At 41.9% G+C, this 24,604-nt stretch overlaps 1 protein-coding gene across 2 annotated transcripts in view; it reads left to right on the top strand.

Moving 5' to 3' along the window:
* stx8 (syntaxin 8) overlaps positions 1 to 20,245 on the top strand; it is a 170,831-nt gene extending 150,586 nt beyond the window's left edge. The window contains exon 8 of one of the 2 annotated variants that reach the window (XM_041216803.1): positions 19,125 to 20,245. In XM_041216803.1, the coding sequence (XP_041072737.1) occupies positions 19,125 to 19,192 (68 nt within the window). In that variant the 3' untranslated portion in view covers positions 19,193 to 20,245. Of the gene's footprint in view, positions 1 to 13,797; positions 13,962 to 19,124 lie in introns of those variants that run through there. The other variant, XM_041216802.1, reaches the window with a different exon arrangement.
* The last annotated feature ends 4,359 nt before the right edge of the window (positions 20,246 to 24,604 follow it).

Genomic DNA, 24,604 nt, shown 5'->3' with positions numbered 1-24,604 from the left:
GCAGAAGGGACGGTGAAGGTGTTGGGTGGAGGCTCAGAGGCAGACATGGACCCTAGGGGTGGGAAGGAGGAGGTCGGGGAGGTAATTGGGGGTGGGATTCTCAGGAAGGCAGGGAACACGCACGTTCACCTGGGCATCCTGGAAAGACAAGGGTTCGGGTTGGTGGGGAGGTGGAAGGTGATGCTGGGGCGTCGACAGTGATGTAGAGAAGGACATGGGTGACTGGGGGAGGGGAAAGGATGAGGAAGCTGATAAAAAAAACTTGACCACGGCCAACACGGTCAAAGTCAAAAGCGAGCAGAGCTTCATTTTGGATGAGCACAGGTGCTGCGTGGGAGTGAAATCAGTGGGGTAGGGAAGGAGGAGGTTGGGGAGGTCAGTATGGTCGGGGGTGGGATTCTCAGGAAGATAAGGAATGTGCATGTTCCCCTGGACATCCCAGAAGGAAAAGGGCTCTGGTTGGTAGGTGACAGTCGGGAGGCAGAAGGTGATGCCGGGGGGGTTCAACAGTGATGGGTGACTGGGGGAGGGGAAAGGATGGGGGAGCTGAAAACATACTTTACAATCAGCATTCTTCTGAAATCGAAAGTAAAAGGAGCCTCATGTTGGGTGGGCACAGGTGCTGCATGGGAGTGCGGTCAGTGGGTGTATAGAGATGCAGGTCAGCTCAGATTGACAGCTGAAAGAGAAGCCTAGTAGGCAGCATTAAAAATGCTCTGGACATTGAGATGAGTGTAATTGAGGAAGGCTCAGCATGCGTGGGAGCAGCTCCAAAAGGCCCTGCCACATACACACTTCTCCCTCCAGAATCGCTCCTGGTCCAGCTGCATGCAGCTGAACTGCTAGTGGTGGGGGGGATGCAGGGAGAGGACTCACAAAGCCTGTAAACTAAGTTGAAAGATAGCATTGCACATTACTCAGTGAAAGTGAATATATTTTCAGATTATAAAGTGATAAAATGTGTCCACATGTGCAACCACTTGTGATCTGAAATTCTTAGGCCTACCACTTTTTCTACTTGCTGCCTTGACATCCGCAGGAGGGGTGGAGACAGCCTGTGAAATGTTTGGCCCTGATGACTTTGGTGTGGGTCCTCTGGAGAGCTGAGACCTTGAGGGTCCTGGCTTGTTTTGGCTGTCCTCCTGTGGGCCAGCTGCTCCCTCTGCGGTGACAGAGGATGAGATTGAGAGGATCACAGGCAAAGGGGACTCGGAGGGAGTGGACAGCCTCTGAGATTCCTGAATGGATGACCCAGGGATGTCCAGCTGCTGCTGCTCTTCAAATCGGATGCCCAAAGGCCCAGGCCTGACTCCTTGAGGGGAAGGACACCTGGAGAGATGTCAAGGCCCCATTTCCCCCTCGCTATGCCACTGCAGGAACTCACCCTCGACTGCCGCAACAGAGTGCGGGTCTGCACGCATCTCCGCGTCCTCCTGGACGAGGGTCTCCATGACTTCTGCCATTCTTCCCATGGAGACCAATATACGCGCACATGCGGGGCCCGCTTCATCAGAGAGCGGGTGGACGCACTCCTGGCCTGCCACTCTGTTGAGGGCTTCCAACAGCTTTGCGTGATGTTCCCCTGCCTTCTGCTGACTCTCCAGGATGAGTTGGAAGGCTGAATCTGGAGGCTTGCCATCTCACTCGGACCTCACAGATGCCTCTTCCCCAGCAGTCCTCCGAGCGCCAGGGAGCTCGGCTGAACCTGCCTCCTCCTGCTGCAGACACGCGTTCATGCAGTGACCACCACATTGTGAACCCAAGCCTGCTGTGGATCTAGGTCCCACTGAGCTGTGTCTCTTTCTGCATTAATGGAGGATGTGGGTATGTGCTGTGACGGGCTGCTTATTTCCAACTCTTCAATGGAGGGGCTGTCCTCTTGGCTGGAGGTGAGGACCTGGATGGAGCTGAGGGTCTGGCTGGCTGAGGGTATCAGTTCCTTGGCAGAGCTCCCTGTGAGCCAAAGTAGAGATAATGAGTGCATGGCAGCAGAGTCAAAAACAGGAGAGAGAGTACTCTCAGTTGCGTTGAGAGGGGGATGATGTGATGCAGGATCCTCACATGGCTGTTTGCCACCGACCTCACCGTTGCCACATGTCCTCACCAGTCCATGCAATAGCACGCTTCTCAAAGTGAGTGTGGGGCCTTATGTTGGCCACTCCATTTCCCCCCCCCACCCCCCATCTGGGACCTCTCCCTGCTGTTGTGAGCCCGCTTCTCCTGCATGAAAACAGATGGAGAGAGCGTGAGTGGGACGCATGGCACTGCATGAAATGTTTGTGTGGTGAACAGAGCCATGGATGGGATCAGGATGCGAGCTGCAGAGGATATGAGCCTGATGGAGATGTGAGGGTGTGTGTGAGTTAGTGGTGTAATCCCTTGAGGTGTGAGATCCCCATAGATGTGTGATGAGTTTGGGAGTGAGTGAGTTGAGAGTGATGAGGTGGTTGACTTACCCTGGCAGAATGGATGACACCATTCATCCTCTTCCTGCACTGGTTGGCTGATCTTTTCTGTGCTCCAGTGGCGCTGACCGCCACTGCCACCACCTACCAGCCTGGATTGGTGACTCTGGCGGATATCCTGCGGCCAGAGTGGGGTTAGAGTATATCGCAGCGGCCTTCTACTGCATCTAGCAAGCGCCCCAGAGAGGCGTCACTAAATTTGAGGGCTGCCATCTTCTTTACTTTCAGGCCCATCTGTCTCCTGGAGCAGTTCTGGTCCATAGGCATGAAGTCAGCATGCACTCCGGTGCACTTTAAATATGGTGCCTGGGCAAGGAAGTGCTGAGGGCACAGTTTGGCGTGCAAATATGAGTCCGTCCATTGGCAATTCGAGTGTTTCCCGTGAATGCCTTATCAATGAGGCAGGACGTGCCAGCATTGGGACAATGTGCCATGAAAACCTGGCATTGTAGCCAGCAAGTGAAATGATTTTTTTCCTGCCCACTACCACACTTTGTGTAAATCTGGAATGATTCCGCCCTCTATGTCTCTCCCTCAGCACTCCTGAAACTCAGTTCAACTCTTTGCTTGCTTTCCTTTCTCACTGTCTGTCTTTCTGTCTCTCCTTTCCCAGTCTGTCTGCCTCTCTCCCTCTCCTTTCCCGCTGTCTCACCACAACGTCCCCTCCCATCCTCACCCCCCAATCCAGCTCAGGGCAGTGACTCAAAAGCCCGAGACTCTGGCTAACTCCCAGTCCAAGGCTGCATCTGGGCCCAGAGCCTGGACCTCTTCCTTGATGTCTATAGGGGGCAGAGCCCCGTGTCCTGGGCCGTGGATTGAGCCGGATGGGGTGCAGAGTTCAGTTAAATCCTAATGAATCTAGCCACAGGTCACAAATTACCAGCTTTGAGTTCGTAGGTATCATTTGACTGTTGGGCTTTACAAATAGCTCTTGTATGTGAGGACCTCTTTTTCATCACTCTTCACTTTCTAACCTTCAGTTTTCTTACACATAATCATATATACTTTTTACAGATAAGAGAATATTCAAGAAAAAATTGAAATCCAACACAGTTTTTAAATCAGCAATATCTGCCTCACTTTATAAATTGCATACATTCTTCCCATAAGTAATGTGCTGTACTGTGGGCTCACACTAAGTTCAAAGTTGTGACCTTCCACCCAAGATAGGCAGAGATAATGTTTTGCCCTTGTTTGTTAGTCTGTTTGTCTGTAAATAATATATCTCAAAAACTATGGACAGATTTTAATGAATATTCATACACAGATAGGGTATGGCCCAAGGAAGATCTGATTAGTTTTTGGCAAAATTGCAGATGTAGATCTCTAACCTGGAATTTTTTGAAGGATCCATCCATTAACATTGGGATATAGGGCAAATTGTCTTTTTTCTTTTATAATGTTGTTTGTTTTAGAATGTTCTGGATTGTCTCAACTGCTGTTGTAGGATTTGTCACAGCTGTCAGAATGCGAGCAGAGTTTTCAGAGCAAGTTGTTGGCCTGAAGCCTCCTTAGTAAATTTTTTCAGCTTTGTAGTTGCAGGGCATCAACCAGCTGGAGAAAAACATCAAGGAAGAGTTGCATAATTGTAATAACACTTGAGTTAACACAGCGTGGCAGAAGTATGCACTATACTGAGTGTTCTCTTCACTTGTCTTTTTCTTTCTCACTCTGTTCCTTCTCTTTCAGTTTCTCTATTTTCTCTCCTGCTTCTCTTTCATCCATCTCCTGGAGCTCCTTTTTTATATCTTTCTCTTGTTTGCTTTTCAACGAGAGGTGGTGAGTGACATGGTGTGTTGAGTAGGGGGAATGTGCCATCAATATCTGCAGGCTGCATTTGGAAGGGAGGAATGCCAGGGAAATATGGCCCACCATAGTTACCTTCCTATCCCTTCTTGTCTCTCTCCCACCCCTGTTGCATCCTCTAAATCCTCCTCTTCCCTGGATCCCCAGCTCCCCCTGCTATTTCCTCCCATCACTAACATTATCTCTTCTCCTTTGAGCTACCAATTCAATGTCTGCATCCTCCACTCTCTACACTCAAGTGTCACACCACAGTAAGTTGTATTTATATAATGGCCTTAACGTAATAAAACATTCCCAAGAAACTTCACAGGGGCATTTTAAAACAAAATTTAGTACAAAGATTTAACACAAATCCACATGAGATATTAGTAAAGATGACAACTTTGATGAAATAGATAGGTTATAAGTATTGACTTAAAGGAGGAAAGAGAGGGAGAGAGGTTTATGAAGGAAATTTCAAAGATTGAGGGCACAGCCGCCAATGATGGTGCAACTAAAATCAGGGATGTGCAAGAGGTCAGAATTGGAGAAGAGCAGGTATCTCAAAGGGATATAGACATTACAGGTTTTTAAAGGTGCGAGGATGTGGGAGGATTTGAAATTGTTAGTCTCACTCTTAACCCTTTACCCACTCGTCAACACACAAGTTCTTCCTTGTCTTATAACTTATGCTCCTCACCCCATTTCTTTGAGAATGGTCACTTTTTGTATGGAAAAAAAGAAAGACTTGAAATTATGTAGCACCTTTCATAACCTCAGGACTTCCCAAGCAGTTTACACCTAATGAAGTGCTTTATTGCAGTGTAGTTACTGTGGTAATGTAGGAAACACAGCAGCTAATTTGCACACAGCATGCTTCCATGCGCAGCAGTGTGATAATGACCAGGTACTCTATTTTAGTGATGCTGGTGTAGGAGCAAATATTGACCAGGACACAGGGGAGAACTCCACTGCTTGTCTTCAAAATAGTGCCATGGGATCTTCGACATCCACATGAGACTGTAGATGAGGCCACAGTTTAATGGCCAGCACCTAAAACAGAACAGCCCCGATTTTTGTCCTTGAGTCTTTGGAATGAAACATGAACCCACACCCTCCTGACGCAGAGGCAAAAGTGCTACCAACTGGGCCATGGTTGACGCATTTGTGTTCAAAATTTTACCAGAACAGATTTCAAATAATTTAATCACTTAAGCTTGAATTCCCAATTGCAATTACATTCGGATTTGAATCTGGCATGTGCAGCAACACGGCATTGGAGGATATTGTTCTGGCTTGCTATGCCAAGTCTTCCAATTTTGGAATTTAACTCATCTGCATCCTTCAACTTCAGCTGCTTCATTCAAGAGAGGCCAGAGGCCCCCTCGCCTTCAGCTGGTTTCCCTCCTCCCTCCCTCCTTCCTGTCAGTTTTTTCCTGAGGCTTTGCTTTCTTTCAAGGATTTTGAGGGAGGCATGAGAGGTGGGGTAGCTAGAGGGGTAAGGAGCTGGATTTTCAGAGCCTGAGGTCTTTGTGTGTAAAGGCACGGCTTCCAGTAGTGGCCAAAGGGAGAAGTTTGCATGAAAGCCCAGACTTATAGGAATAGAGGGTGTGATGGGGGGTTGCAGGAGGTTACAAAGGTAACAAAGAGCAATGATGAACAGAGTTAAACCCAGGAGTAAGAATTTTAAACTTGAGTCATTGGGTGACCAGGCATCAATGTAGCTCAGGAAGAACAGAAGTAATAGGTGAGCAGCACCTGGTACAGATAGAATACAAACAGTAGAATTTTGGAAGAACTTGTTTCCAAAGGGTGGAGCATAAAGCCGGTCAGAATGCATTGATGTAGTTGAAATAAAAACAGGAAATGCTGGAAAAACTCAGCAGGTCTGGCAGCATTTGTGGAGAGAGAAACAGATTTTTTGAGATATCATCTAGAATAGTCCTTTTTAATTTACGAAGAATTAAAATTGCACCTTAATGTAAATATAAATATTTATCTATCTATAAATACTGAATTAACCCAATACATTTGAGCTTTCATTTTCAGAGTTATGGCTAATCCGTTAGCGGTGTAAACATTAGTAACTTTCAAAAATATCCAGTAACATTGCTTATTCTGTATAAATAGATCATAAATTGAGAATTGCTGCATTATAATGGCAGTGGCATTATATATTGCTGAAGGCCAAAATTTAGAAAATGATCTCTTTATTTCTGTTAGCATCTCTATACTTCCATTCATATCTGTGTCACCGACTCCATTCCCTCACCCTCAGACTTCTCCAGGCTAGTTACGAGTTCAGCATCCTTTCTGATTTTGTGCTGAATGTTTAATGTCATGACTCTCCATTACAAAGAGTGTGTATGGTCATATTGCCCATTTCCACTCATTTGCTCAATAAAATAAAAGCAAAATAATGTAGTTGTGGAGATGTGAAATAAAAACAGAAAGTGCTAGAAAAAGTATCAGATCTGGCAGCATCTGTGGAGAGAGAAACAGAGTTAACATTTTGAGTCTAATATGACCTTTCTTTTGGGTCATATGGACTCGAAACATTAACTCTGTTTCTCTCTCCACAGATGCGGCCAGACCTGCTAATTTTTTTTCTAGCACTTTCTGTTTTTATTTCACATCTCCAGCATCTACAGTATTTTGCTTTTATTTTAATGAGCAAATGAGTGGAGACGGGCAGTGTTACCATACACACTCTTTGTAATGGAGAGTCATGACATTAAACATTCAGCACAAAGTCAGAAAGGATGCTGAACTTGTAACTAGCCTGGAGAAGGCTGAGGGTGAGGGAATGGAGTCGGTGACAAGGATATGGAGTTGTGGTACAGGCTGATAATCATTAAGAACATAAGAAATAGGAGTAAGCCATTTGGCCCCTCAAGCCTGCCCCACCATTTTATAAGATCATTAGATCTGATCTACCCCAGGCCTCAACTCTTTCATGGCAGCTCCTCATAGCCCTTAACTCCCCGATATTTCAAAAATTTATCTACCTCCTCTTTAAATAATTTCAGTGATCTAGCCTCCACAACTCTCTGGAGTAGAGAATTTCAGACATTCACTGCCCTCTGAGAGAAGAAATTCCTTTGCATCTCAAGTTTTAAATGAGTGTCCCCTTATTCTGTAACTATGTCCCCTAGTTTGAGATTCCCCCACTAGTTGAAACATCTTCTCAACATTTACCCTGTCAGCCTCCCTCAGAACTTTGTACGTTTCAATGAGATCACCCCATATTCTTCTAAACTCTAATGAATAAAGGCCTAACCTGTTTATCCATTCTTGATAAGTCAACACCGTCATCCCAAGAATCAGCCTTTTGAACTGCTTCCGATGCCAGTATATCCTTTCTTAAATATGGGTACCAAAACTATTAGTAGTACTCCAGGTGTGGCCTCAACAACACCCTGTACAGTTGTAACAAGACTTACCTATTTTTAAACTCCAACCTCCTAGCAATACAGGCCAAAATTCCATTTTCCTTCTTCATTACTTGCTCCACCTGCATGCTAACTTTTTGTGTTTCATGCACAAGAACACCCAGATCCCTCTGTGCTGCATTTTTTTGGAGTCTCCCTCCATTTAAATAATAGTCTGCCATTTGATCCTTCCTACCAAAGTGCATGACCTCACACTTTCCCACACCAAACTCCATCTGCCAAATTTTTGCCCACTCACTGAAACTATCTATATCCCCTTGCAGATTCCTTATGTCCTCATCACAAGATGCTTTCCCACTTATTTTTGTATCATCAGCAAATTTGGATACATTACACTCTGCTCCCTCCTCCAAATCATTAATATAGGTAATAAATAATTGAGGCCCCAGGACTGATCCTTGTGGCACTCCATTAGTTACATCTATCCAACCTGAAAAAGACACATTAATCTCTACTCTCTGTCTTCTGTGTGTTAACCAATTCTCAGCCCATGCTAATACATTACTCCCAATACTGTGAGCTCCTACCTTGTGCAATAACTGTTTGTGTAGCACCTTATCGAATGCCTTCTGAAAATCCAAATACACTACGTCTACTGGTTCCCCTTTATCAACTCTGCTTGTCATATCCTTAAAGAACTCTTTAATTGGTCAATCATGATTTCCTTTTCACAAAACCTTGTTGACCCTAATTGCATTAAGCTTTTCTAAATGTCCTATTTCTTCCTTAATAATTGGACTCTAGCGTTTTCCCAACAATAGATGTTAGGCTGACTGGCCTGTAGTTTCCTGCTTTTTGTTTTCCTTCTTGAACAGGGGCGTCACGTTAGCGATTTTCCAATCCACAGCAACCCTCCAGGAATCCAGTAAGTTCTGGAACGTTTCAACCAATGCCTCCACTATCTCTGCAGCCACTTCCTTTTAAACCCTTGGATGCAGGCCATCAGGTCTTGGCAACTTGTCTACCTTTAGTCCCATTAGTTTGTCAAATACTTTGTCCCTCGTGATAGAGACTGTTACTAGATCTTTCCTCCCATTAGCTCCTTGCTTAACTGATATCTTTGGAACGTTTATAGTGTCCTCCACCATGAAGACCGATGCAAAATATTGGTTTAAATTATCTGCTATTTCCTTGTTCCCCGTTATCAATTCTGCAGCCGCATCCTCCAAGAGTATCACGCTCACTTTAGCCACTCTCTTTCTTCTTGTGTACCCATAGAAGCTCTTGCTGTTTGTTTTTATATTTCTTGCCAATTTACTTTCATAATCAATTTTCTCCCTCTTTATTAGCTTTTTAATCATCCACTGCTGGTTCCTAAAAAATTCCCAATCCTCTGGCCTACCACTAGTTTTTGCTGCTTTTTATGCCTTAGATTTTGATTGGATACCCTCCTTGACCACCTTTGTTAACAACGGGTGGTTCATCCTTCTCATCAAGTCCTTCTTTTTGAGCAGGATAAAGTTTTGCTGAGCATTATGAAATATCTGCTTATATGTCTGCCACTGCTCATCCACTGACCATCCCCTTAGTCTATTTTCCCAGTCCGCTTTAGACAACTCTTTCTCCATACTTCTGTAATTGCCGTATTTAAGATGAAGGCACTGGTTTGAGACCCGAGTTGCTCACCCTCGAACTGAATTTGAAATTCTACCATGTTGTGATTGCTACCCCCGGAGGTTCCTTAACTATGATATCTTTGTTAATCCCACCTCATTGCACATTACTAGATCTAAAATAGCCTGTTCCCAAGTAGGTTCTGAAATGTATTGCTTTAAGAAACAATCTCTGATGCACTCTACAAATTTGTCTTCCATGTTACCCCTGCCAACCTGATTTGTCCAGTCAATATGAAGATTAAAATTACCCATGACAATTGTAGCACCCTTCTTACATGCCTCCATTATTTCCTGATTTATACTTTGTCTACAGAGAGCTAACTCTTCGGGGGCCTACAGACGACTCTCACCCCTGACTTCTTCCCCTTGCTATTCCTTATTTCCACCCAAACTGATTCCACATCACAATCTATTGCACCTACATCACTACTCACCACCGCACTGATACCTTCCTTTCTTAAAAAGCTACCCCGCCTCCTTTTCTTTTTTGTCTATTTTTCCAGATCATCGAATACCCTTAAACATTGAGTTCCCAGTCTTGGTCACCTTGCAACCATGACTCTGTAATAGCTGTCAAGTCATATTCATTTATTTCTGCTGTCAACTCACCTACCTTGTTACAAATGCTGTGGGCATTCAGAAAAAGAGCCTTAGGCTTTTTACCATTACTGCTCATTCTGATTCTGATTTCTGCCGCACTCTTCTGCTTATATTTTCTGCCCCTTCCTGCCACACTGTGATTATCGTTTGCCTCTTCACTACCCTGCATCTCTGCTCCCTTGTTTATTTTTGATTTTTTAAACTTTCCTTCAATTGAACCCCCTCCCCATTAATTAATTAAGTCCTATCTACAATCCTAGTTATACAATTTGCCAGGACACTGGTCCCAGCATGGTTCAAATGAAGCCCGTCCCAACGGAACAGTTTTCCCCTTCCCCAGTACTAGTGCCAGTGCCCCATGAAGCGGAACCCATTTCTCCCACACCAATTTTTGAGCTATGTATTTACCTTTCCAATCTTATTTATCCTACGCCAATTTGCACGTGGTTCAGGTAGTAATCTGGAGATTATTACCTTTGTGGTTCTCTTTTTTAATTTAGCCCCGAGCTGCTCTTAGAACCTCAGCAGAACCTCTTTCCTAGTCCTACCTATGTTGTTGGTACCTATGTGGACCATGACAACTGAATCCTTCCCCTCCCACTCCAAGTTCCTCTCCAACCCAGAAGAGATGTCCTTAACCTTGGCACCAGGTAGGCAACACAGCCTTTAGGACTCCCTGCCTTTACTGCAGAGAACTGTATCTATTCCCCTAACTGGTATCCTTTATTACTACTACATTTCTCTTCTCTTCCCCCACTTGAATGGCGCTCTGTACCATGGTGCTGTGGTCAGTTTGCTCATCCTTCCTGCAGCCTGCACTCACTCATCCACACCGGGACCTATTGGACGAGGGCACTAGCTGAGGCTCCTCCAAAGCTAAATTTTGGATCCCCATACCTGCCTCACTCGCAGTCACACCCTCCTGTCCCTGAACACAGTCCAAATCTGATGTAATTAATCTAAGGGGTGGACTGTCCCCTGAAACACAGTGTCCAGGTAACTCTCCCAGTCCCTGATGTGCCACAGTGTCTGCAGCTCGGACTCCAGCTCTTCAACTCTGAGCTGAAGTTCCTCGAGCAGCCAACTTGCTGCAGATGTGGTCACCGTGAATCGCATCAGCTTTCACCAGCCTCCACATACTACAGCTGCAACACATCACCTGCCCAGCCATTTCTACTCTATTTTATTAATTAATTTGGATGTTAAATATTTTAAAAGTGAATTTCTTAACTGTACTCTTCTGCTGTAATAACAGCTCCTGATTTAAACCACTTGGCCAATCAAAAGAGACACGGAAGAGGTCCCCACCAATCACCTACCTGTTTTCCTTTGACGTCACACTTTGACAATGACAGGTAGAAACAAGTCCTCCTCTCATGCTCTCCTCTAGATCTCCCTGACTGCCTGTCCCAGGGTCCTCCTCTCGTACTCTCTTCTAGGTGCTACTGACTGCCTGTCCCAGGGTCTTTCTCTTGCATTCTCCTCTAGGTGCTGTTGACTGCCTGGCTCGGGGTCCTCCTCTCCACTCTCCTCTAGATGCCGCTGACTGCCTGTCCCAGGGTCCTCCTCTTGCACTCTGCTAAGTGTTACTTTCTTGTCTTCCTGATATTTGCTGGAGGAAGTTGTGGCTCATCCACAACTGATGTCAAACAAGCAATCTGACAACACCGAGGCTTTGGGGAGGTTGAGAGGGATTTGATGAAGCGGAGGAGCTGGATGTCATCAGTGTACATGTAGAAACTGATCCCGTGCCTATGGATAATGTTGCCAAAGGACAGCATGTAGGTGAGGAAGAGAAATGATATAGATCCTTGGGGGAGTCCAGAGGTCATGACGCAGCGACATAAAAGCAAAGTCATCGCTTAGATGTACCCTCGCTATGAAGAGTTACATAAGTGTGGAGTAATAAGGACTGTTCCACTGAGCGGGACATTGGAGAAGAGACATTAGAGAGAGATGGTGTGGTCAACTATGTCAAACGTTGCAGAGAATTCTAAGGGAAATAATGCACCATGGACACAGTTATAATGGTTGTCATTTGTGACTTTGGTTAGGACTGTTAATGATGATGTAGCAGTGGTAGAAACCTGATTGAAAGATTCAGATGGAGCGGTACATGGAAAGGAGAGGAAAGATGGACATGAATTTAGTAGGTAACAATACATTCAAGAACTTGAGAAAGGAGAAGAGATTGGAAACTCAGCTTTAGTTTGCAAGGATAAAGAAGTCAAGGTTTTTTTTTGATGAGCGGTGATGGCTGCAGTTTTGAAAAGCAGTGCACTGTATCTGAGGTGAAGGAACCATTTGCGATGTCAGCTAACATGAGAGACAGGAAAGGGAGTTGGGTGGTCAGCAGTTTGGCCAGAATGGAGCTGTGAGCAGAAGGGTGGACCCCATGGATGAGATGAGGTTAAAACAAGGAAAGAATTGCACCAAATGAGAGCAGGTCAGGGACAAGTTCAGAGAAAAATTTAGAATCGAAAACATTTCTGGGAGGCAAACAGAAACTAAAAGAGGGAGACAAAGAGCTAAAGATGACCAAAGATCAAAGAAGAAAGAAGGGATTACAGAATGAAAGTATAGAGATGCTAAAAGAAATAAAGAGATCATTTTCTAAATTTTGGCCTTCAGCAATATATAATGCCACTGCCATTATAATGCAGCAATTCTCAATTTATGATCTATTTGTACAGTAAAAGCAATGTTACTGGATATTTTTGAAAGTTGCTAATGTTTACACCGCTAACGGATTAGCCACAACTTTGAAAATGAAAGCTCAAATGTACTGGGTTAATTCAGTATTTATAGTTAAATATATATTTACATTTATGTTAAGGTGCATCTTTAATTCTTCGTAAATTAAAAAAGACTAACCTAGATGATATCTCAAAAAATCTTTATTTAGTATCTGTATTTTGAATTGTAAAATCTGTTAGTGTTACTTTATGACCTCAGAGCTCAGCATAATGATTGGCAAACCAGTGTAATTTTACACTGGTATGGTTAATGTTGGATACTATAGTGGTACTTTTGTTCAGAGCTCCAGCGGGCAGCACTTAGTAGAAAGATGCAGGTTCAATCCTGTAATTCCTACTATGTGAGTTCTCAATCTCTACCTTGCTGCTGTTCAGAGACCAGGCGTTGCCCCATAGTAGTAGGAGTCAAGGAACATTTTAGTCATCAAAACTGCTGCCATACCTATCATAACAGCTGGTTAAAAAGCAGAATTGCCAGTAGCCTTGAACTAAGCCCCAAAGCCAAGAAAGGAAAAGTGCCCTTTACATAGTGTAGTTAAGAATAGGACTTTGCATTTTTTGGTCCTGCTATACTGCTCTCTGGTGGTATAATTTAGCTTTAATATTTGAGTCTGTACAGTCAACTGTATGGTGGGAATCTTAGTTGGATTTTTTTTTTTGTGGACAGAAGTTTTGGTACCAAGCATGGGGGAAAAGTACCACAGTGAATGCCACGGCAGCAAGTGCTGGGCAGAAAAGTGGTGAACATGGTTTACAACATGGAAAGTTGGGCATGGTAGGCTAAACAGGGATGTAAAATGCAGAAAAGGGATTGCATCCATCCTCAGCTCACACTGGTGTAAAATTGAACAACATTTTTAAACTGCAATCTCTTTGACATACACAGATCAGCATAAATATAATGCATTGATATATATTGGAAGTTGTAATTTACTGGGATTTTTGGTGCCAACTTGACTGAAACACAGTTACTATCATGTCATTATACGTTCACTGTGGTAAGTGTTGATGTGCTATTAACTTGTATTAAATATTTACTTTGCAGCTAACATGGGTTTAAATATTTGTGTGACTCAATGTGAATGCAATTACACCTCATAACAAAATTGAGTTTTTTTTGCAGGGTTGCACATTCAGGTTCATCAAATGCGTGGATTATTAACCAGAGATCAACCTGTGTCAAGGGTGTTAATCTCTTACTTTGAGAAATACAATACTGAAGATTTCAAAGAATTCTATCAAATGTTAAATGAACCATCAAGAACCTAAAATTTGAAAACAAAGTCGAAGAAAAGACCCTGAAGTGCATTCTTTTGAATAATAAACATTCAAAACCAACTAAATGGTGAATTACTCACATAATAGTGCTGTCATAGAGCAGTTAAGTGAAGCCCAAAGGCTTCTTCATAGAGAATCAGTAAACCAAAATATATTACCAAAGCTCCTTCACACACAACATTTGGTCAGTAGTGGTGAAGCATGGGCAGAGACCAAGGGACATGGTTGTCTATATAGCTTTGCAATGACATGGGGATAGTTTGGAAAACAGAAGGGAAGCGAAGAATTGATTCATTAAAATTAACCTTTCTGATAATAGTTTCAAACTAATTCAGCATGGCTTGTTTTAAGAGCTTTGGCACATTGGTTATGCCTTAAAAATGCTTGGTTTCTCCTACCTTTAGCCATCCTTGTAAACATTCTGCTCTAATGGTGTGTGGAGTCCAAGGAATATAACCTAGGAGGAGTGTCAATTTTTGGTTATGCCAAGGCTAACTGTAAATAGAGATAATGATATAATTACAGTTATTGCACTGAAATGAGATGCAAAAGGCATATTGAATTGCCTAAAATAACTGGCCCATTTAATACTTTATAAGCGCTGCCTTTCTAATTAACGGAAACAGTTATGGGAAATTGCATGGTTCATGAAAGTCTGTCCAACTCTGATTCAGTATTCAGTTGACTTGAAGTAAGAGGATATCTTAGATTTTAGTTTCTCTCTGTCGCTAAATAAATATAAATTATATCTATTATTCAAACTATATAATTTGTTTTCTGCTGGTAAAAAGGTTACTTTTATTTTAAAGTGTGCTGTAAAGTGGAGCCCACTTCAGATTGTGATATTTTCTAATGAAGAGATGTCTGTTGTTTTGCTTAGAATAAATGATAGAGTGGGAGGGTGTTAGAAGCCATGAATACTTTCAGCCGTATTAGTGAGCTAACTGTGGAAAATCATGAGAACCCTACACAAATGGCACTTTTTTTTATTTTATGTAACATAGACCTAAATGACTCTTTGTTTCTGATGATGTTAAATGGGCAAATGCTGTGAGTTGAGCACACTATTAAATGTAGGTGGGCAGGTTTACTTGTTTTGCTGGTCATTGTGATACATTAACGTAGGTAGGAAGAGAAGAATGTTTTTTGGAGTAATGATAAAAACACTGCTGATATAATGTGTGTTAGGAAGATAATGGGCTGAATATTCCAAGGAATGGCAACCACCATTGGATCACCACTATGCTCTTCTTTTCTGCATGAAGATGGAGCCCTGCATTTCTGACCTGGAATTCCGAACCAGGTCTCTTCGGAAATGTGGTGCGTACCTGTTCTGGAAACCTGCCTTTGTAGAGCAGGATCATCGGAGGAAGCCAAGCCATTTTATGGCACTAGCTGCCATTTTACAATAAGTAAAGAGTTTAATGATCCCAAAGCTACTTTGAGAAGCTATGGAGAGAAAGTGAGTATGTAAGGTAAGTGGGTGAGAGGGTAGGGTGGCAAGTGGGTGGGTGAGTTGGTAGGGTGGCAGGTGGGTGGGTGAGGGTGTAAGATGGGTCGGGGGTGTCAGGGGGAGTAGGGCAATTGGGTGGGATATAGCCGAGTGTTTGGGGGTAGTCGGGTTTAGGGTGGTGGAGTCGGGGAGGTGGTCAGGGGGTAGTAGGGTTGGAGGGGTAGACCAAGAGGGTTCGGGGGGTGGGGTGGGGGTGGGTGGGTAGTCGGATCTGGGGGTAGATGGGGAGAGAGGTCCAGTGGGGAGTTGGGGACACAGTATAGTTACCCAGGATTTGGAACAGTTTTAATCTTTCTAACTTTTCCTGGGTAACTATTTTGGTAAGTAAGTCTGAACCATCTGAAGTTTCTGATTCTGACTCAGAGTTTTGGAGGGCTACAGGCACAAGGGAATTGCCCATTGAAACTTCCAAACTTCCCAGGCGCTGACCTCCCGTAGTTGGTGTGTAGGGACTTCTGAGGGGTCTCCCAGCACATCTTGGGGTGGCGGGGTGGGTTACCTCCAGGGCACAACCATTCAGATCGGAAGTTCTGTACCAGTATTTTACAGGGAATATACAATCTATTAAATAATGCTACAATGCATTTTTTGCTATCTGAGGAGGAGTTAGGCTGTGCTTCAATCTTTGACGGTAAACATAACTTATGGACTTTCTGATGTTTTAAAAACTTCCTTGAAAGGCAGCCTTGCAGCTTGTCAAGTCTTAATTATTTATTTGCACAACATAGAATCAAAGTGTAAATTTATAGAATGTAAGATAGAAAGAAAGTATAGCAGTTTAAAAAAATGTACAAAACCACCCTACAGACTTTGAAGGATGCTGTGGAAATCAATATCGCCTGGGAAGAGTTGGAAGGAGCTGGACTGAATGGAAATGTTTTGGAGGAACTAACGAGAAGCTGAAATTTAATAAAAGGCTGACATTTTGCTGATGGATATAATTAGTTGTGGTGATTGATTGGAGGGCAGCCATGCCTGGCACTGGAGTTTTCTCAAGCGGGCTGCAGAATTCTATCCTTAGAATATGTCAGATAAAGAATAAAATGTTAAGTGGGCTTTAACCCACTTGCCAAGTTCAATGTCATCCTGAACTGAGAACAAAATGTTGCTCGCAATCATACGTATTTTAGGTGGTATTTCTCACCGCTTTCCAATACTGGGTCTCCCTGCCCAAAGCACTTTTGCTAACTATGAAGTTTGACAAGTGACCTGTTCCTTGGTCTCTACCAATTCATTCTGAAATCACTGCGAAGGACAGCACAAGTGCAGCATGTCAAACAAACATTGTACTCGTGACTTGGCAACGTACAAGAGGGCAGTGTGTATTGGAGACTACTTACATTGGAGGAAATCAAAATATTGGAATGAATAGTGTGTGTTCCAGCATCCAATCCTAGATAATACTGTATTATTTTCATAAAATAGTGATTCCATATGCCATACACATAATTATGCAAAAAAAATAGTGTTACAGTCCAGTCCACCCTTGCTTTATGTCTCACCGCTAGAGTGCCTCATCTCTTTTTGTCCTGTCGCTGATTTGATCCACCAACAGTAGCCCTTTGTTTGCTGGGCATACGGCATGGGTGAGCTGCTATTTAATTGTCCTCCATCACTGAACCCTTGTCTCATTGATAACCTATACAGCTCATACTTTCAATGCCTGTGCTATTTGTTTTCTGTAGATTTTGACCGCTTTGATTGTTTAACTTATCAGCAGTCTGGCTGCGGGTCACAAAATAACCAAACCATGGTGTAAAAGATAGTTCTTCCAATCACCTTTATGTTTTTGGTAGCCATTCTCGCGCATTCATTCTTTATTTGTGTGCAGCCAACCCATTGCTTTCACCATTGTCTTCCACCTTTTCAGTATGCAAGTTTATTTTGGGAGACCAGGTGTGCAGTTATTTTCATTAGCTTTTTTTTTTGCCTTTTTCAGAGGAATGACAAGCTTGTGTAACTTTTAAGTTTTTGCCTGGCTTGTTTGAATGCCTGCCTTCAGACTACTTGAAACAGCCACCCTTCTCCCACCACTTTTTTTGTAGTTTTGCACACTTTAGGTGCAGTCACCTCATTGGCGTGCACATTGATTCACATTTGTAAAACAGAAATTGAGCAAATTTGAAACATTTCGCTAAGATCTTGTGAACTGTCTTGGGTTCTTCATTTTTTGTATAGAGCTTTCATTTTCACACTTCATTTTTGTTTAAATTCCCAGGAAGTTTTCAGCATTTTGGAAACCACCTGTTGAAAGCCAGGGTGAGGTGGTTGGGGAGGTGGACGGGAGGGAGAAATGGGCACTACATTTTCCAGGAGTTCCAGGAGAGAATTGGAGAGAAAAATAGATTTATACAAAACCTTTGCACATTTATTCAATTTGTCTATTGTTCATATTTTTACTACCTTTTTTTTGTTGTATAAATATTTTAGTATGGTCAATAGTGTGGAGAGACCATACGGATAATGCCAGACACTCTATCTCTGAATCTAAACGAGAGGCTCATAGAATCAGATCCTACAGATTCTTTTCCACCATAAAGTTTGTGCTTTCATTGATGTTTGTTTTGCTCCTTTGGCATTCTTATTCATCTGTGGATTGAATCACGAAGACATGAAAAAACAGTTGGTCCTTTCACTTGTGTCTCAGATGGACATTCTCACATTTTATCACCATTTATGGACAGCATTGATGGATCCCTCACATGAAAGGGACACGTCCTACTAAGAAAGTATCATGATGGTGACCACCATAAGCTAATTGCAATTACTGCTTCGTGATGCCTCCTCCTACCTCAGTTGGGTTTCTAAAATACATTTAGTCATATGTAAATGCACATTTTTGTTGATGTTTATCAATTCTCCTAGAATTTTAGAATTTTATTCTTTATAGTGGTAAAACTTGTTTCCGACATGCAAACTATTATAACTTGAGCATCAACATTTATAAATGTTTCAAAGGCTATAAAATATACACAATTCCAGAACAATAGTAAACAGAAATCTTTGCATAAATATTGGTTTAATGCCATTGATATTTCACTGAAACAGGCACAGATGTAATTATTTTTTCCCAGTTTATGGTGCAAGTATGTCTGAAAATGACACAATTATATGATTTGTTGCTCTCAATCTTACAATATTCATTTTGCACAACCTAAAGAATCTAATTTGATTACTTTGCCCAGTTACCCAAATTTATTGTGTTTATGACAGATTGTCAAGAGGGAGTCACTGAAAAAAACACTAGTTATAAATTGGGGGGTCATTGGGACTGGAGTTTGAACATGCTGAGGAAACAATTTATGTTTAATTGAACCATCTTTTTAGATGCTGTCATTAATGTTCCTGGTATGAAAAAGTTGGCATTGAAATGTATTTACAAGTTTCTAAGTCAATTTGTGCAATCTTTTAGTCAGAGGCTTGTTATCCTTTTGTATAAAATTGGAAATTGGTTTACAGATTGCAACAATGTCACAGTGACTCACCCAGATTTTTACAAACCCTTTTTTGACAGCCACTAAGAGGTGTTAGTTACGCTGGGGTGCAGCCATTTTCATATAGTTTGGATTGGGTGTTATGCATTTTTTAATTGTAAAATAATGCCTTCTGTTGAATATATGTTAATCAATGTAAATGAGTGATATTTTCTTTTATTGTAGGAATGCTGGTGGTTATTGTATTGCTGCTGATTGCCATTGTTGTGGTTGCTGTCTGGCCAACAAGCTAACGAAGCAATGCTAGCACAAAACTACTGTCTTGGTGGTGAATATGGATTGGATGCTAAGACTGAAAAATGAGTAGCATGTTCTTCCTGAAATCACTGGGACAAGATTCAAATAAGTATCCCTAATGAAGCAATAGAATATGCTTTATTGTGTTTAATGTATTATTCTACGATTATCTGACACTCGCGAAAAATTGAATTCATCAAGATCAAAACAAAACTCAATTATTCAGCTCCTTATAGTACAATTTCTATTCCTGATTTAATTTTCAGCCTTAAATTCAGAAACGAAGGTTGTAACTTCCTGAGTTGCTGGGGTAATGTAGCATCTGAGGCCTGGAACTAATAGCTCCTAGTTATCTTAGAATTCAGAGCATTTCCCTCTCAAAGTTCCTCAATCTGCATGTACATATATTTTTCTCTTTATAAGGATTGAGGAACGCTCCAAATTTCAGCTGTTTATATTTTGGCTTAGCTTTGGCAAGGGGCACATTGTATATAAGTTAAATGCAGGAAAATGTTTAAATTAAATAAATTACATTTTAGACTTGTTCTAAACAATGAACTAGTAGCATGCTTAAAGCTGTTTTACATTGTTTTGTTGCTTTCATTCTCCCATTCTTTTTGCTGTATTTCTGATTATAATTTTATTTTTATTTAAATGAGGTGGACATGATCACGTAAGATCATCAAAACAATCCTGTTAAATAAGTTAGTTTCTACTGGCTCACACTATTACTCTGCTTTCCCAGGGAAAATGCTTTTCTCATTGCTTGTGGGGTCAGTGAAGGGGCTGTTGGTAGGGCACAGGGAGTGTGTGCTATCTCACTGCCTGTAAACAGTGTTACTGTTCACACGCCTTCGTGAAATTGAAACTTGGAACAAATTGCTTCAGTGTGGAAAGTCCAATCTAATAGAACATTAATTACAAACCATTTCTCGATAATTTGGTGACTTTTTATTGTCTTCACTTACATTATTATGCATTCAATTTTTATAAGCATTTAGTAAAAGCATTTGCAATATTGGTCTATAAATAAATATTTTTCAACTCTTTTTACTTGGTGTCTTTTATGTGTAGCTGCTAAATTTCTTTTTCATGTTATTCAAATTCAAGATTTGCAGAACACCGGTTTTAACTCTTTGGTTAAAATTCTTATTTTCTTTGTGTGCATGTAAAAGACAGAAGTTTATCACTGTGTTGCTAAAAATACTGGGACCACCCATTTATCTGTATGTAGTTTTTGAGACTTTTCGTCTCTTGCTAGGATGCATTGTTTTTGATATAAGGATTTTGGCAAAATTCTACAAAACTCTTTTTCTTCAGAGCAAACCCAGACAGTGTTCAAAATTCTTGAAGGCTAAAGCAAACGAAGAACTGTTTTCCTGGGTTAAGAGGTTTTAGAACTACAGTGAGAATTTAAGGTGGTCTCAGAAATTTGGCCCATCTGTTTACCTATTTAACAGCTTTCAAGAAAATGTTAACAAAAGAGCAACCAGCCTCTCTGGACTGATTCAAACACTGTTCCCAGCACGTGCACCGCTGATTTGGGTTTTTAAAAAATAAAACGGGGAAAAAAAATCATCCTCGCAAAATACAAAAAGTTGGCAACAATGAATGATTTATCAGAGAGTAAATTTTAAATGAGAATAAGGCAGCCTGATTAAATCAGTTCACTTATACTAATTGGCCTGAGTTACAACAAATCCACATGGTTAATTTTAATTTGCTTGTTGTTTTGATTGTTATTGTACAGATATGAATGTATTTATTTATAGAAATTGCATAAAATCAACAGTAAGTTAGTTCAGTCATAAAATTAAATTGAACAATTGTATTTCCTTTCTCTTACTGTGCCACCCTTACCACCATCACTGAACTAGGGTCATTCATTGACAATTCTTCATGTTGGAACATTTCAAGGAATTTCTATAGATGGTAAATAATTTAGTGGTTACATGGGTGACTTTTAAACATGAGAACTTTTGTTCTTGGTGTTGGGTGGAAAGCACACATTTGTTAAATCATTTGAGATCTGTGAGAAGCTTAACTGAAAATATTGTGTAACCTTTAAAATTGTTTTCCTGTCCATTATCATATTGAAATGTTCTCAAAATGAAGTTAATCTCTACCTCTTTGTTGCTTCAGATACTCCATAAATGGGCTTTTTTCAAAAATGAAAACAAACGTTTTGTCTGTTTTGAATATGACAATTGTTCTCTTCTGTGAGGCTAACAATACCGTTCGATCATTTCTGAAAATTAATTGTCATTGTTACTATACAAGGCCACCAGAGAACAATTAGTGTACCAGTGATAGTCTGAAAATCAAGTGACACTCTATAAAACGACAATGTAAATCAAATACTTCAAATAAATTGTATTAATTAACTAGATCTGCTGCGGTCAATAATTAAGCTGACATAATATAAAGTTCCAGATCTGAATTTTCATATAGAGCCTAGACCTTTTCAGTTTTTGAGAAAACTCTACTTTTCCTATATAGGAATGAGTTCCATCCCAAAATATTTCATCTGTTTTTCTTTTTTATAAAATATTTGTGAGAACGTGACAGTACAAATTGAGAACAAAAGTTAAAATCTTACATGTTTTACCAAGATGTAGTCAGTTAAATTACTAAAACTATTTAACATAGCAGTTTTATCTAAAAGAAACCAAAGGAATAATTGTACCAAGCCAGATTGTGCACACAGTCTATTCCCTTTTTGGGCCCTTGGTTGCATGTTATCATGTGAAACTGAATAGACTATAAATACTACAGTTAAAAGAAGTTACAAACCATTGTCCAGTGTTTTCAAATTTTATAACTTGGCTAATTTTATTGGAAGTTGGGCATTACCAGGAAGTAAAATTAAAGCAAAATACTGCAGATGCTGGAAATCTGAAATAAAACCAGGAAATGCTAGAGAAACTCAATAGGTCTAACAGCATCTGTGGAGAGAAAGGCAGAGTTAAAGTTTTGCGTCCATATGACTTCTTCAGAGCTAAAGAGAAGTAGAAATGTGATGAAATTTATACTGTTTAAGGGGGGTGGAGCAGGTGAAGCTGGATAGAAGGCCAGCGATAGGTGGAGGCAAAGAAGAGATTGACAAAGATGTCATGAACAAAATGACAAAGGGGGTTAATGATAGTGGTACTGGATAAAGGAGGTGCTGATGGTGGTATTAAGGTCTGAAAGCAGAATGTGGTAATAACAGGACAAGGTTAAGTACTCTGGAAAGAACAACATGAACAAGTGACAGATGGCCCTAGTGGAGGTGGGTTGGGTTGGGGGGAGGGGACACTGGTGGGGAAAAAAGATCAAAAATAGGATGAAAGATGAGGATAAAACAATGAATAAAAATGAAAATAAATAAAAATAAGTGAATAAAAATTTAGAAATAAAAATGAATATTGTAAAAAGGGATTAAAAAAAAGGGTGGGGATGGAGGAGAGAGTTCATGGTCTGAAGTTGTTAAACTCAGAAGGCTGTAAAGTGCCTAATCAGAAGATGAGATGTTGTTCCTCCAGTTTGTGTTGGGCTTCACTGGAGCATTGCAGCAGGCCAAGGATGGACATGCAGGCATGAGAGCAGTGTGGTGTGTTGAAATGGCAAGCGACAGGAAGGTCTGGGTCATACTTGCGGACAGACTGAAAGTGTTCCGCAAAGCGGTCACCCAGTCTGCGTTTGGTCTCTCCAATGTAGAGGAGACCGCATTGGGAGCAGCAAATGCAGTAGACCAAATTGAAGGAGGTGCAAGTAAAATGCTGCTTCATCGGAAAGGAGTGTTTGGGCCCTTGGACAGTGAGGAGGGAGAAGATAAAGAGGAAGGTGTTGCACCTTCTGCGATTGCATGGGAAGGTGCCGTGGCAGGGGGTTGAGGTGTTGGGGGTGATGGAGGAGTGAACCAGGCTGTTCCGGAGGGAAAGGCCCTACGGAATGCCAACGTTGGGGGGGGGTTGGTGAAGGGAAGATGTATTTGGTGGCGTGCCTCTGCCCTCACACCTTCTTCTCCCTCCCAGAACCATGATAAGTTCCCCCTTGTCCTCGCTTTTCACCAGCTTCCGCATTCAAAGGGTCACCTTCCACCATTTCCGCCAACTCCAGCATGATGCCACCACCAAACACATCTTCCCTTCACCTCCCCCTGTCGACATTCCATAGAGACCATTCCCACCGGGACAGCCTGGTCCACTCCTCCATCACCCCCCAACACCTCATCCCCCTCCCACGGCACCTTCCCATGCAATCACAGAAGGTGCAACATCTTCCCCTTTACCTCCTCCTTCCTCACTGTCCAAGGGCCCAAACACTCCTTTCCAAGGAAGCAGCGCTTTACTTGCACCTCCTTCAATTTACTGCATTTGCTGCTCCCAATGTGGTCTCCTCTACATTGGAGAGACCAAACGCAGACTGGGTGACCGCTCTGCGAGACACCTTCGGTCTGTCCGCAAGCATGACCCAGACCTTCCTGTCGCTTGCCATTTCAACACGCCATCCTGCTCTCATGCCCACATGTCCGTCCTTGGCCTGCTGCAATGTTCCAGGGAAGCCCAACACAAACTGGAGGAACAGCACCTCATCTTCCGATTCGGCACTTTACAGCCTTCTGGACTTAACATTGAGTTCAACAACTTCAGACCATGAACTCTCTCCTCCATCCTCACCCCTTTTTATCCCCTTTTTCAATATTTATTTTTATTTTTTTATCCACTTATTTTTATTTTTATTTATTTTCATTTTTATTCATTGTTTTATCCCCACCTTTTATCCTATTTTTGAACTTTTTTCCCACCACTGTCCCCTCCCCCACTCCACAAGGTCCATCTGTCACTTGTTCATAAAAACAAAAAAACTGCGGATGCTGGAAATCCAAAACAAAAACAGAATTACCTGGAAAAACTCAGCAGGTCTGGCAGCATCGGCGGAGAAGAAAAGAGTTGACGTTTCGACTCACTCAAGTTCTGTCGAAGGGTCATGAGGACTCGAAACGTCAACTCTTTTCTTCTCCGCCGATGCTGCCAGACCTGCTGAGTTTTTCCAGGTAATTCTGTTTTTGTTTTGTCACTTGTTCATGTTGTTCTTCCCAGAGTGCTTAACCTTGTCCTGCTATTACCACATTCTGCTTTCCAACCTTAATGCCACCGTCAGCACCTCCTTTAGCCCTTACCACTACTATTAACAGCCCTTTGTCCTTTTCTTCATGATATCTTTGTCAATCTCTCCTTTGCCTCCACCTATCACTGGTCTTCTATCCAACTTCACCTGCTCCACCCCCTTAAACAGCATAAATTTCATCACATTTTTACTTTAGCTCTGAAGAAGAGTCATATGGACTTGAAACGTCAACTCTGTCTTTCTCTCCACAGACGCTGTTAGACCTTCTGAGTTTTTCCAGCGTTTTCTGTTGTTTC

This window comes from Carcharodon carcharias, chromosome 22 (assembly GCF_017639515.1).
Source record: "Carcharodon carcharias isolate sCarCar2 chromosome 22, sCarCar2.pri, whole genome shotgun sequence".
Classification (NCBI taxonomy): domain Eukaryota; kingdom Metazoa; phylum Chordata; class Chondrichthyes; order Lamniformes; family Lamnidae; genus Carcharodon; species Carcharodon carcharias.
Note: the sequence above shows the minus strand (reverse complement) of the source record. Positions and strands in the feature narration are given on the sequence as shown.